Genomic DNA, 14,025 nt, shown 5'->3' with positions numbered 1-14,025 from the left:
ATCCGTAAGTCGCTCCAGAAGGATACCATGGTCGATGGTATCAAACGCCGCTGAGAGATCAAGGAGAACCAACAGAGTTACACTCCCTCTGTCTTTCTCCCGACAGAGGTCATCATACAGGGCGACCAAGGCTGTTTCTGTACGAAAGCCCGATTGAAATGGGTCCAGATAATCAGTTTCATCCAAGAGAGCCTGGAGTTGGCGAGCGACCACACGCTCTAGGACCTTGCCCAGGAATGGAACATTTGCTACCGGCCTATAGTTGTCCAAATTATCAGGGTCCAAGGAGGGTTTTTTTAGGAGCGGTCTCACCACCGCCTGTTTCAGGCAGGGTGGGACCACTCCCTCTCGTAAAGAGGCATTAATCACCTCCTTGGCCCAGCCGGCTGTTCCATTCCTGCTAGCTTTTATTAGCCATGAGGGGCAGGGATCCAGAGCAGAAGTGGTCGCCCGCACCTGTCCAAGCACCTTGTCCACATCCTCGAGCTGTACCAACTGAAACTCATCCAGTAAAACAGGACAAGACTGTGCTCTGGACACCTCATTAGGATCAACTGCTACAATAATGGAGTCAAGGTCCCGGCGGATGTTCATGATCTTATCACGAAAGTGTTGCGCAAACTCATTACAGCGGGCAATTGATGGTGTTATTGCGTCCTGGGGACCAGAGTGTAAAAGTCCCCGGACAACTTTATAAAGTTCCGCTGGGCGGTTAAGAGATGACTGAATAGAGACAGCAAAGTATTGCTTCTTTGCTGCTCTCACTGCCTTCACATAGAGTTTGGTAGAGACCCTCACAAGTGCATGATTACAGCCGTCGGGAGTTCGCCTCCATTTGCACTCAAGCCGTCTCCTTTCTTGCTTCATCACTCTTAGCTCCGGGGTAAACCAGGGAGCCAATTGAGCTCTGCAATGGAGAGGGCGCACTGGGGCGATTGTGTCAACTGCCCGGGCCATTTCTGTATTCCACAGTGTGGCCAGGGTTTCAACAGGACCGTCAATTCTATCAGCCGGAAAATTCCCTAGAGCCATCAGAAAACCCTCAGGATTCATTAGTCTCCGGGGACGGACCATCTTAATTGGTCCTCCACCCTTGCAGAGGGGAGAAGACAATGTGAGTCTAAACCTTAATAGGCGGTGATCTGACCAGGACAAAGGAATAGATGTAAAATTCCTCACTCTCAGATCACCATCCCCTAATCCAGAGGCAAAAATCAAGTCCAGAGTGTGCCCCAACACATGCGTAGGGCCAGTAGCAAATTGAGACAGCCCCATGGCTGTCATGGAGGTCATGAAGTCCTGAGCTGCTCCAGATAAAGTGGCCTCAGCATGAATGTTGAGATCCCCCAATACCAAAAGTTGGGGGGAACGCAACAATAGATCCGAGACCACCTCTGTCAGCTCAGTTAGGGAGGCTGTTGGGCAGCAGGGTGGACGGTACACCAACAGTATTCCCAGTCTGTCTCGCTGGCCCAACGTAATGTGCAGACACTCCAGGCCATTAGCCACTTGGATGGGGTGCCTAACAAGAGAGATGGAACTTCTATAGACCACAGCGATTCCCCCTCCCCGACTCTCGGATCTACCCAGATGCTGAAGCGAATACCCAGGTGGGCACAACTGGGAGAGATTAATACCTCCCAGATCGCTCACCCAGGTTTCGGTAATGCATGCCAGATCGGCCGCCTCATCCACAATTAGGTCATGGATGAGGGAGGTTTTATTATTTACCGATCTGGCATTAAAAAGCAGCAACTGGAGATCCGAGAGTTGGCTGGTAGAACTACCAGCAATCCTGTGGATGTGATGAGGACTGGAACACGTCACAGCCACCAGTTGTCTGGGGCGAGTTCCCCTTAACTGGCATGTCCTACTCACAGCGCCATACCTCCCATTACCCGTCACTACACTAATAGGGGCCCCCTTTGGTCCTCCCTCCCACAACACTGTCCTCTCGCCCAGGCACATAATAAAAATAAAATAAATAATAAAACTCATGGCATATACACACAATCACACACTCACTCATACAACCCACTCATACATTCAGACAGCACAGCAGCATCCGAGGGGCTTCAGCAACCGGCAGTCCGTAGTAGCTGATGTAATAGGGGCCCAAAAGCGATGGACAGCAGGCAATGGGTCTCCCAAGCCCCCTCAGCCAGCCGGCTTATATATCCCCTCCAAAGAAGGGACAGATGGAACTGCCACTTTGTAGCACATCCCTGTGTGACTAACTGCGCCTCAGGCATGGCACACCTAGAGATGGGTGCTGTTTAATGGGCTCCCTCTCCCAGCTACGTGGATAATATTGTTTCAATGGATATGTCAGACGGTGATATCCATCACTGCCAGGGTCTTTGGGTTCCTGCTTAATGGCCTGGAGAGCTGTGAACTCACCTTTACTCCTGCCTGTCTGAAGTTCTCCATCACTGACAAATGACAAGATGCTAGTTTGATGGCTCTAGATGTCAGCCTCTCTGTTTATGCTGGTATTGATTTGGGTTTGCTCTTCGTCGGCAAGCTGCTGATTTACTGATCCAGGATTTTTTCCCTGTGGAAAAAAAATGATATTAATATACATATCTTAATGGAAATGTCAATAAATTGAAAAAATATCAATAAAATATCAATATTAATATCAATATTTTAGACTTTTTAAAAAAGAATCCTGTTTAACATAGCCATGGGAAATTGCTACATAAAAATCTGATCTGCAATGATAGCGAATTAATGGAAAATTCTGTACCAAATCTGAACTGGACGGAATTCTAGCGCATCCCTATAGCATGTCTGAACAGGGCAATCTTACTCTCTGGAATATTGAGGCTGCAATATGTGGGGCAGTGGTGGAGGTGTTTTTAAAGCTCTCTCGCTGCTCTACGTGGTTTTAATGCTGTATAGGACATCAGGACCAACTAGCTGGGTGAGATGTGTGGAACATCCATGTGCAAAGATAGTATACTACTGAGTAAGAATTCAAGACGAACCTGCTGGATCAGGCCAATGGCCCATCTAGTCCAGCATCCTGTTCTGACGTTGGCCAACTAGATGCTTCAATGGAGGATCTGAGCACAACAGCACCTTCCCTACCCGTGATTCCCAGTGTCCGCTATACAGAGGCATACAGCCTCCAGCTGTGGAGGTAGAACATAGTCATTGTGGCTAGCAGTCACTAATTGTCATGGGCTCTGTGGAACGGTCCTGGAGTGATGAAGAAGAAGATACAGAGTGGGACCCAGGGAGTGTCCGAGGAACTCGCAACCAGGAAGTGCTGGGGCAGTAGGTTTTGTTTAGTATTTTAAAAATATGTGTGAAATAGGAATAGTTTCGTGGTCCTGTTTCTTAGCAGAGATATAAATGCAAGTGGGGGATGAGAATAAACCAGTCCACCCTTTCCCTCAGACACAAATAATTACAGACACAATCTTCTTAAGTAAAAGATAAAGAATGTTTACTCACGACCTTTCATATATTCAGGAAACATAGGCTCTAGCTTAGATGGAAAAACAGAAGTCTCATTCCATAATAGTCATCTTGGAAGAAAAACCATATGGATGCTTCTCTCTCCTCAAGCTTAATGGAGAATATGCAAAAACTACCAGACAAAGGAGGAATCATAGAATCATAGAGGAGGAAGAGAAAGCCAGTTAACCCCACCCTATAGGAAGTTACATCACTGGTAAACAGGTACATGGGATATTTCCCAAATATCCCTTAAAGGGAACATGCAAGTTTGCTTATTCCAACTGGTTTCAGTACCTTTGACAGTGACAACTGGATGAGTGTCCTCCCCCTTAGTTCTGGTTACAACAGAAGGAGCACCGGCTGAGCGGGAGCTTGCCCCTTCTCCTCCTCTCCACACCCCTCTCCTCCCAAGGCACTCCCATCATGCACACCTCCTCTAGAGGAGGAGGATCTCAATGAAGTGCCACTGCCCCTGTCGCCCCAGACACACAGACAACTGAGATGGCAGGCGCAGGTGGCCCCCACTTTCCCACTTCAAAGGAGTGCTCCAGGCCACGTGCACTCTCATTCTGGGACACCTTCCTCATGCAAGTAGAAAGAGCCCACTTGAACCTACTTCAGGGTTGTAAGGGGGGGTGTCTAACTGCTGCAACAATTTTTCTTAGCTTTGAGTAGTCATACTAAGTTGTGCTGCGTAGAGTTGCAGAATCTTGTGTGGCCTGTGATCTAATCCATGAAGCGCACTAAACTGGCGTTTTTGATTAAACATGCTGGAGAAAGACACACCAGTGAGTCTGAATCTGATTCCAGCGGCTTGGCCAAACAAGAGATGGATCGATTCCATAAAGGAAGCCATAGACCTGAACTTACAAGATCTGAGCAGGGTGGTTCATGACGGATGCTCTTGGAGGTCGCTGATTCATAGGGTCGCCATAAGTCATAGTCGACTTGAAGGCACATAACAACAACAACCCACAGAAAGCAGCGATGGCCACCAACTTGGGTGGCTTTAAAAGCTGATTAGAGAAATTCAAGGAAGAGGATAAGCCCATCAGTGGTTACTAGACGTGATGGCTATGTTCTGCCTCCACGACTGAAGGCAGTAAATGCCTCGGAATTCCAGTTGCTGGAACCCACAGGAGGGGAGAGTGCTCTTGCACTCAGGTCCTATTAGGGCCTCTGGTTGGCAGTGGCAGCTGGTAGCTCCATGTCAGTGGAGCAGTGGAATCTGCTCCAGGTTTTAGTCCAAACTTTCCTCCTTGAAAAGTTGTTGGACTCCAACTCCCATCAGCCCCAGGCAGCATGGCCAAAGGTCAGGAATGATGGGGCTTGCAGTCCAGTAACCCTGGCGGGGGCACAGAACCTCCACCCCAGTCCAGTTCACCAGATGCCTGAAATGTTTCCTGAGTTGCAGGTACATATATGGATGTGGGTGATGGAAGACTGTAAACAGTGGAGGGAAATAATATGCAGCAAAGGACAGATGGTGATAATTACATTATTAATATCACCTTATGCGACAGGGGACATGTGCTACCTTTCCTGTGCCTCTGGACGCCTTTGAACTGACAGTTTGCTCGGAATGCATTTTTCGTAGTTGGCACAGAGAAAACCTGATTGTAAAGTGGATGATGCAGCCAAGTAGCTCAAGACCTCTCTATGGACTTCACATTGTCAAAGTGGACTCAAGCCTGTGGGTGGACAGATAAGCCCATTTTGAATGCGAAGAAATCAGGAAGACACACAAACCCTTCCCTGCAGGAAGAGAAACTGACATTTTCTGGCAATTTAGAGAGGCTATACAAGCAGCAAATTAGATGTGATTGATTGACTGCAATCTCCCCCTCCCTCTTTATGCAAAAAGCCTGGATCAACAGGAAGCCGGAAAGTGGGCTAAAGTTGCAAAGTAGAAGTGTTAAATGTTGAGCTTGTCCTTAAATCTCTCTCTCTCTCTCTCTCTCTCTCTCTCTCTCTCTCTCTCTCTCTCACACACACACACACACACACACACACACACACACACACTATATTGCTCTTTATAGATGGAATTGTTATAATCTTTGGTAAGTGCAGAATTATTTATACGTAATGGGTTTTTTATTTTTGATATTTTTACTGTGAAATGGCTTTTGAGATATTTAGAATCATAGAATCTTAGAGTTGGAAGGGGCTTTGTAGGCCATCGAGTCCAACCCCCTGCTCACAGCAGGAAATCCACAGCTAGAGCATCTCCCGCAGATAGCTGTCCAGCCTCTGCTTGAAGACATCCAGCGAAGGGGATCCCACCACCTCCCTAGGCAGTCGGTTCCATTGCCGAACTGCCCTTACTGTCCAGAAGTTCCTTCTAATGTCCAATCTGAATCTACGCTCCTGCAACTTAAAACCATTAGACCTAGTCCTACCCTCTGGGGCGGCAGAGAACAAATCTGTACCCTCCTCTATGTGACAGCCCTTCAGGTACTTAAAGAGTGCAATCATGTCGCCCCTCAGCCTTCTCTTCACCAGACTGAACATGCCAAGTTCCTTCAACCTTTCCTCCTAAGACTTGTTCTCCATACCGGCTATCACCCTCGTCGCCCTCTTCTGAACCCACTCCAACTTGTCTATATCTTTCTTAAAATGAGGTGCCCAGAACTGAACGCAGTATTCCAGATGAGGCCTGACCAATGCAGAATATAGTGGGACTATTACTTCCCTCGACCTGGAAACTATAGCTCTGTTTATGCTGCCCAAAACCGCGTTTGCCTTTTTTGCCACAGCATCACACTGCTGGGTCATGTTCAACTTGCGATCCACTACAATTCCAAGGTCCTTCTCATAAATTGAATCAAATAAATAAATAAATGCACAATGAAGGGCAAGTAAGAAATATTGTTAATAATATTAACAACAATAACCTGTTGTGACCCTTTGCTGCTTTATTAAGGCTTGTCACACGAGTTCCTTCTCCCTTCCCCTCCTTGCTCAGGATGTTGCTCCTTCTCAAATTTCACTGAATCCTCTCTCGTCTTATCTCCCTCGCCAAGCCTGTCTTCTTTTGCCTTTTCCCCTGTGACGTGCAGCTTGGCTCCCTTGCTAGAGCTCTCTGGAGAGGCTTCATCCGCAGGGGCCTCTTTTCTGCTGGCCCCCACCTGCCACCCTCTGCTCATAACAGATCCTGGATCCTGTGTCGTTTGGGCTCTGCAGGGAGGAGGGAGCATGATCTTTCCTGCCTTGATGACACTCGGTCCCCTTTCCAACGCCATGACTCCCCTTCTAGGGGGCTTTTGAATCATCTGGAAATCTTGTCTCCCCGAAGGCAAGTGGGAGAGCTGGGTTTCTCAGGCAGCTCTCGTGGCTTATTGTCAAATCCTTCAAAATGCCGAAGGGGCTTTGGCAATAATCCTGACAAGGCAGCGAGTGAGTGGCGGGGGAGAGACAACTGCACATACATCCCAAGCTGTTCTACTAGCTGAAGGGAAAGCGGGTGGGGAGAGGAAGGCCAGAAGGTCCCAGCAGGGAATGCATTAAAAAAGGGATCCTTTCAGGAGGCGTAGTGGTTGCCTTGGGATTCATGTCTCCTGATCCAAGCTGCAGTCTAAGCCACAAAGGCTGCGCATCCTGTCAGGACACGCTGTCTCTTCCAGAGCACGGATAATAATTGGTTTCTCAGCTGAAATCACTGTGTAGCTTCTGTCCTCATCTACCTGGGGTCCTTTGTTATTCCTCTGATTCCAAGCATGTGGTTGTCAATGTAGGCGTGTGCATGCAAAAGTATGTAGACATATGTAAAGTCACATAGATTCTTTTTCTTTCTTTCTTTCTTTCTTTCTTTCTTTCTTTCTTTCTTTCTTTCTTTCTTTCTTTCTTTCTTTCTTTCTTTCTTTCTTTCTTTCTTTCTTTCTTTCTCTCTAATGATAACATTGCCTTGTCTCATTGATCATGGCAGTTGTGTGCAAGAGATTCCTATTATCCCCGTTTTACAGAGACAGGAAATGAGGCTCTCTTTATCGCCAGACTAACAGGATATTGATTGTGGTGGCTGCGTCTCACCTCCTCTAAACACTGTGGGATTCAGAAAGCTCTGAAGAAAGAAAATGTGGGAGACTCCTGGTGCCCCTGGGAAAAAAATGCAGATGTTAAGAAGGAATGGCAGAGATGTAGCCACAAATTCAGTGTTTCTCCAAAGCTGTATCTGAATCTATCAAGTTCAGATCAGGCTGGCTAGCTAGCTGCTTCTCTGAAGCCAAAATCTCACTGCCGAAACCAGCTCTGTTTTTGAGAAAACTGGTGCTGCTGAAATTCTGCCTGTATGTGCGCTGTCCAGCAAAACCCATTGCAACTGCTTCAGTGCAGGGGCTGTGGCTCAGCGGCAGAGCAGCTCTTTTGCATGCAGGAGGTCCCCAGTTCAATCTGTGGCATTTCCAGTCCAAAGGGTTGGGTTGCAAGTGAGGGTAAAGGCTCCTCTTTGCACGGAAGAGCTGCCACCAGCTAGAGTATTTATTATTAGAATGGGGTGAATGCGCCCCGTTGTCCCATCATCAAGAAAGGAGGTGGTCAAGGCAGCTTACTAAAAACTCAGCGGAAAGAACAATGAGTGCTCTTTGAAAAGGAGTGCATCCATTAAAAAATAAAAGCAGCAATTAAAAAAAACTGGGAAGAGGAAAAACTGAAATATAAAGGGGGGGAAAACCCAACAGCAGCAGCGCAACTGAGACCTTGAGTCAACAGCGCTGGGCTAAAAGGACATGTTGTCTGGTCCTGGTGAGGCAGTTCCTCCCATGCCACTCACAGCAAACAGACAAAACTCTTTGCTCGTTGAGAATGACTGCTTAACACCCCTATTCTATCTAAGTGCCCTTTATTTGGAAGTGCAGATAAACAGGTGTCAATGGGGCTGACTTCCCAGGGTGACACACTCCTAACTAGTGTGAGTGGCGACTGGCCTAGAGGAGCCCCTTCTTGGCATGAAGGAGGTCCCAGCTCAGTCCCCAACAGCATCTCCAGGTAGGGCAGTCCTGAGCTAGATGGTCAGTGCTCTGGCTCAGGATAACACAGCATCCTATGGTCCTAATTGCTTCACTGAGTCCCACCCTGAACGTGGAGAGGCCAGTGTTGCTTGTGCTAAGCCAGTATTCATCACATAGTTGAGACCTTTTCAGACATTACAAGGAGTTTGTTTATTTATTTTAAAAGATTCCTAAACTGCTTGATATTTTTTTGGGGGAGCGGGGAACTGGGCACAGGCCCATTTAGTCAGAGCTTGGAAGTAACTAGTTACAAGTAACGAATTACTTGTAATTTATTAATTTTTTGAGTAACGAGTAGGTAACTTCATTACATTTTGCTGGTAATAGAACGAGTAGTAACTTCACTACTTTTGAGGAGTAATTGGAATGTTTCCAGCATTACTTTTGCGCATTACTTGGGGAGGAGCAGGGGAGTCTTCTGCTGCTCTGATTTGTGAATAAAAATCATGCGCTTCAAATTGGGCTTCTGTGCAGCATTGTTCTTCCTTCATGCTCTGTGGGTGCTTAGGAGGCAACAAGAGAGGAGGTGGAGAGCGAGACGGGGTGGAGAAAACAATTGTTTAAAAATGGACAGGAGTGGAAGGAAAAAAGAGCTGGAGGCAATATATATATATATATATATAAATATGTGTGTTGGGGTATCATCATTGCTGGGGGTGGGGTGAGGGGATGTGAGATTCTGTTATGCCATTCTGTTAATCTTATGGATAAAAAAATTATTCTACTACCCTCTGTGTGTGTGTGTGCTTATTTTTAATGTTGTTTTAGGCTACTCAGATGTGCAGCAGCCAAGGCCAGCACCTTGTAGGCAATTTAAAAAAAAAGTACCTAAAATGTAATTGTAGCAATTACTTTTGAGTAAAAGTAATCAGTTACTTTCAGAGCAATTGTAATTGTAACGGTAACTACTACTTTTTGGGGGCCATATAACTGTAACTGTAATTTATTACTTTTTAAAAGTAATCTTCCAAGCTCTGCATTTAGTCCAGCATTCTCTTCTCACCGTGGCCAACCAGATGCCTCATTTGGAAAGCCGGCAAGCAGGACCTGAACACAACTGCCCACTCCCCACTTGTGATTCCTAGCAACTGGCATACTGCCTCTGACAGCGGAGATAGAAAACAGCCATTGTGACAAGCAGCCATTGGTAGCCTCATCCTCCAAGTTCCATGAATTTGTGTAATCCTTTTTTTTAAAGCCATCCTAGTTGGCGGCCTTCACTGCCTCTTGTGGGAGCGAATTCCATCGTTTATGCACTGCATGAAGAAGCCCTTCCTTTGGTCTGTCCTGAATCTTCCAGCATTCAGCTTCATTGGATGTCCACGAGTTCAAGTGTTATGAGGAGAGACTGAAAGAACTGGGCATGTTTAGCCTGGAGAAGAGAAGACTGAGGGGAGACATGATAGCACTCTTCAAATACATGAAAGGTTGTCAGATAGAGGAGGGCCGGGATCTCTTCTCGATCGTCCCAGAGTGCAAGACACGGAATAATGGGCTCAAGCTGCAGGAAGCCAGATTTCAACTGGACAGCAGGAAAAACTTCCTAACTGTTAGAGCCATACAACAATGGAACCAATGACCTAGAAGAGGTAGTCGGCTCTCCGACACTGGAGGCCTTCCAGAGGCAGCTGGACAGCCATCTGTCAGGAATGCTTTGATTTGGATTCCTGCATTGAGCAGGGGGTTGGACTTGATGACCTCATAGGCCCCTTCCAACTCTACTATTCTATGATTCTGTGAGAGGGATAAAAACTGTACCCACTTTCTCCACGCCATGCTTAATTGTATACACTTCTATAATTTTATTCACTTCTGCCTCACCTGCTATATCTGCTGCACTGGAACCGGTCTATTTGGTTGTATGTGTGGGACCCTTCTGAGACATTCCATTCCACTCATCAGAACTAGAATAGTATTTCTTAATAGCCTGCTGAAATTCTTTGCACTATTTCTGAAATTGGTGGGGACTACTTAACTGAATTCCTCCTAGGCTAATTTTCTTTGCCATTCTGCATTCAGAACACACCCTGGACTTTCCTGCATATTTTCATACTGTCTCTCCTTAAACTCTGTTTTTTTTCCTTTTAATTGTCCTTCCAGAGATGCCGTCCTCAAGCAAAAGAGGGTGGCATGCAATGGGCTGCCACTGGCTGAGCTGCAGGGCAAGGCAATGGTTGGCCTGGCTGCACCGTTAGCCCCAGATAAGCAAGGTAAGAGCCGCCCTGGGCAAGAGGGGGTTGGTAAGGTGGGGAGTGGGAGGGGATGCCTGCCATTTATGTGGCTGTTTTGTACTATGCAGTAAATGTTAGGCAGGCACCATCTCTGTTATCTTTTCGGTGCCTATTGAAGACCTTCCTCTTTCAACAAGCCTTTTAAGTTGAGACCTTATCCCAGTCTGCGTCTGTGTTGGGATTGCTTTTTAATGTGTTTTTTAAAACCTTTTTTTCTTTCTAAACAATATGTTTTTAACCCTTTTTAAGATGTTTTTAAAGCTTTTAAAAAATGTTTTTAAAGTTCTTTGGTTTTAGTGTATTTTAAGGTCTGTTTTTATGATGTTGTAAAGTGTTTTTAGTGCTTTTGTTCAGGGGCGTCACTACCGGGATGCAGAGGGTGCGGACCGCACCCGGGTGACACCCTGAGGGGGGTGACACCCAGAGCCACCCCACCCCGCGCCATTACCCGGCAAAGGAGCCGAGAAGCGCTCCAGGTCGGCGCAGCCAACTCCTCCTCGGAGTTGGGTGGGCAAGACTGAAAGCAGGCGCCTGCTCGCTGGCGGTGAAGCCAGGACGGGCCTTCCACCGCCAGCCTGGAGCACGTGGTGAGTGTGTGCGCGCACGCGCTCACACACGCAAAACCAGCCACCCCCGTCCATGCACCTGGGAGGGCGCGCGCCAGAGGTCCGCACCCCCCCGCACTCCCACTAGTGACGCCGCTGCTTTTGTTTGCCACCCTGGGCTCCTGCTGGGAGGAAGGGCAGGATATAAATCTAACAATAAACAAATAAATATAGAACGGGGGATGGTGGGCAGGGACTCCAGGCTTCATGCTTCCCTTGAGTGTTTTTGCCTGGCTGCAATGTGTATTTGCACCCTGATAATGCCTCTTTGCTTGCCCACATGGAGGATAGAGAGGTGTGTGAGAGTGTGTGTAGAAACTAGTCTACTATACAAAGGTGAAATTTGCATTCACAGTTGGCCCCTGGAATGTTGCACAGAAGGGAATGTGGCTCTTGGGCTGAAGAAGATTCCCAAACCCTGACATAGAATCAGTGGCTTGGATCCCTCTGCAGCTGTTACTGGGTTACAAGTCCTATCAACAGTCGGGGATGATGGGAACGATAGTCCAGCAATATCTGGGGGCCCAAAGGCTGGGAAAGGCTGCAACGTGCACGGATGGGGATGTTCACCTCCTGAACTGTGTGAAATGAGGCTGTTCTGGGAGGGAGGCAATCAGCGCACCATCAGGTGGAGTTTGGGCCAGTTTTTCGCTCCCTAGGCTTTTCGCTCTCATGTCCTTCCTAGGGAAGCTTTTCGGGGGGAGCCTGAAGTTAACTTATCTGAGGATCCAAGCTGCTGCCCACCTCTCTGCTCCCTGTTTCTTCCAAGAGGCCACTTTGGTGGGGGTCAGCCGCAGCTGGCTAGCCTCCACTTGCCCACAGTGGTCTGTGGTGTGTGTGTGAGCAGCTGCCACTCCTGTGATCTCCCCTGCCTCCATGCACAGAGCTCTGCTTTTGCACAGAAGCACACACAAATTATACAGACTCATGCATACACAACTTACTTTCTTTGCAGACTTGTTTCTTGCTGGAATAAGACTAAGCAGGAATGGAGAGACACTGGCAAGGAGAGTCCGGAGCCAGGACATTTTCTCCAGCTCATGTTTTTCCTATACCTCAGAGCCATTCTAGGGACATCTGGGGGTGGGCATTAGAGGGCGAGAAAGATGAGAGCTCCTGTACCAGAGACAGGGAGAGACCTTCCTTTCTCACCCCCACATTCCTGACTCCAGCTGCTGAACCTGCTTTAGGAAATTCAAAGAGGAGGTCTGTTAACAGGTTGCCAGTCAGAAGCCAGTAGTGATAGGGCAGAAATTAGACTCATTTAAAGGCAAGCTTACCTAATCTGCACAATTCGAGAACCAGAAACCCAGCCATCCTTACAAATTCACACCTCTCTGAATTCTGCAATGCTGTTCTGCAGCCGAAGAACATGTACAAAAGTGCGGATACTGGGGTGAAGTATCTACCCTGAAAATAGTAGTGGAAATAACATACAAAAATGCATTATATTTGGAGAAATAGCTGTTCAGAAATGTTTATAAGGCAAAAATTACATACATAAATATACATAGTGGGAGAAATCTACATTTGAATTATGTATTTATTCAATTTCATATTATTTATTAAATTTATATCCCGCCCTTCCCCCTGAAAGGAACCCAGGAAAGACACTGGCAAATCTTCATGAGGAATTTATATATATATATATAAATTGCAAACTGAGGAGGGAATGTGCAGAACTGAACTTCAGTTTGGAAAAACCAGAAACAGCGAGAAACCAAAATGGACAGATTTCCTCTTCTCTAGAAGCCAGGCAGCAACTGTACCTTCTTCCCACTGCCATCCCTGCACTGCCCGCCGGGTTTGGCTCTTTGGTTGCTGCGATATGTTCACCCCTAGTCTTCAGGAGCCCCAGCCTCACTGTGTCCGCTCCCTTTTCGTTGGCCCTTCCGCTTTCAGTTGCTGCGAGGAGTCCCTTCCTCCCTCTTGCTAAATTCTCCGTCTGACGAGGTCCTCTTTGTTTTGCAGTGTTGATCATCCCTGTGGTGGACAAGGAGGCCGGGACTGTGGTTTGTGTCATCCTGGTAAGTCCGTGGTCGAGAACAGACAGCTGTGGAAGGGGGCTGGAAGCCCTGAGAGGAAGAAACTTGAGATTTTGCTAAAACCATTGAGCTGATAAGAAAGAGATGAAACTCTGAAGGGTCTGAGATTCCCCATGGGGAGATTAGAGGTTTGGGCGTGACTCATAGGGTCACCCTCTGGCAAGGCCGCCACATCACAGCCACCCCTTTCCTCTCCATAGGCCACATATGGGATTGTTAAACCATATGTTCAGACTGCTCTTAAGAAGACACTACTTAGACCTTGCTCAAAAAATCTAATTTGGATGCTATGTTGTTGTTATGTGCCTCCAAGTCAGCTGTGACTTATGGCGACCCTATGAATCAGTGACCTCCAAGAGCATCTGTCATGAACCACCCTGTTCAGATCTTGTTAAGTTCAGGTCTGTGGCTTCCTTTATGGAATCAATCCATCTCTTGTTTGGCCTTCCTCTGTTTCTATTCCCTGCTGTTTTTCCCAACATTATTGTCTTCTCTAGTGAATCAGGCCTTCTCATTATGTGTTCAAAGTATGATAACCTCAGTTTCATCATTTTAGCTTCTAGTGATAGTTCTGGTTTAATTTGTTCTAACACCCAATTATTTGTCTTTTTTGCAGTCCATGGTATGCGCAAAGCTCTCCTCCAGCACCACATTTCAAATGAGTTGA

At 47.1% G+C, this 14,025-nt stretch overlaps 1 protein-coding gene across 2 annotated transcripts in view; it reads left to right on the top strand.

The window, feature by feature from the left end:
* Positions 1-14,025, top strand: part of PDE2A (phosphodiesterase 2A) — a 340,214-nt gene that overhangs the window by 247,811 nt on the left and 78,378 nt on the right. For both annotated transcript variants that reach the window (XM_061629143.1, XM_061629145.1), the window contains exons 4-5: positions 10,578-10,687; positions 13,285-13,340. In XM_061629143.1, coding sequence (XP_061485127.1) covers positions 10,578-10,687; positions 13,285-13,340 — 166 coding nt within the window. The remainder of the gene's footprint in view (positions 1-10,577; positions 10,688-13,284; positions 13,341-14,025) is intronic.

This window comes from Rhineura floridana, chromosome 5 (genome assembly GCF_030035675.1).
Source record: "Rhineura floridana isolate rRhiFlo1 chromosome 5, rRhiFlo1.hap2, whole genome shotgun sequence".
Lineage (NCBI taxonomy): Eukaryota > Metazoa > Chordata > Lepidosauria > Squamata > Rhineuridae > Rhineura > Rhineura floridana.
Note: the sequence above shows the minus strand (reverse complement) of the source record. Positions and strands in the feature narration are given on the sequence as shown.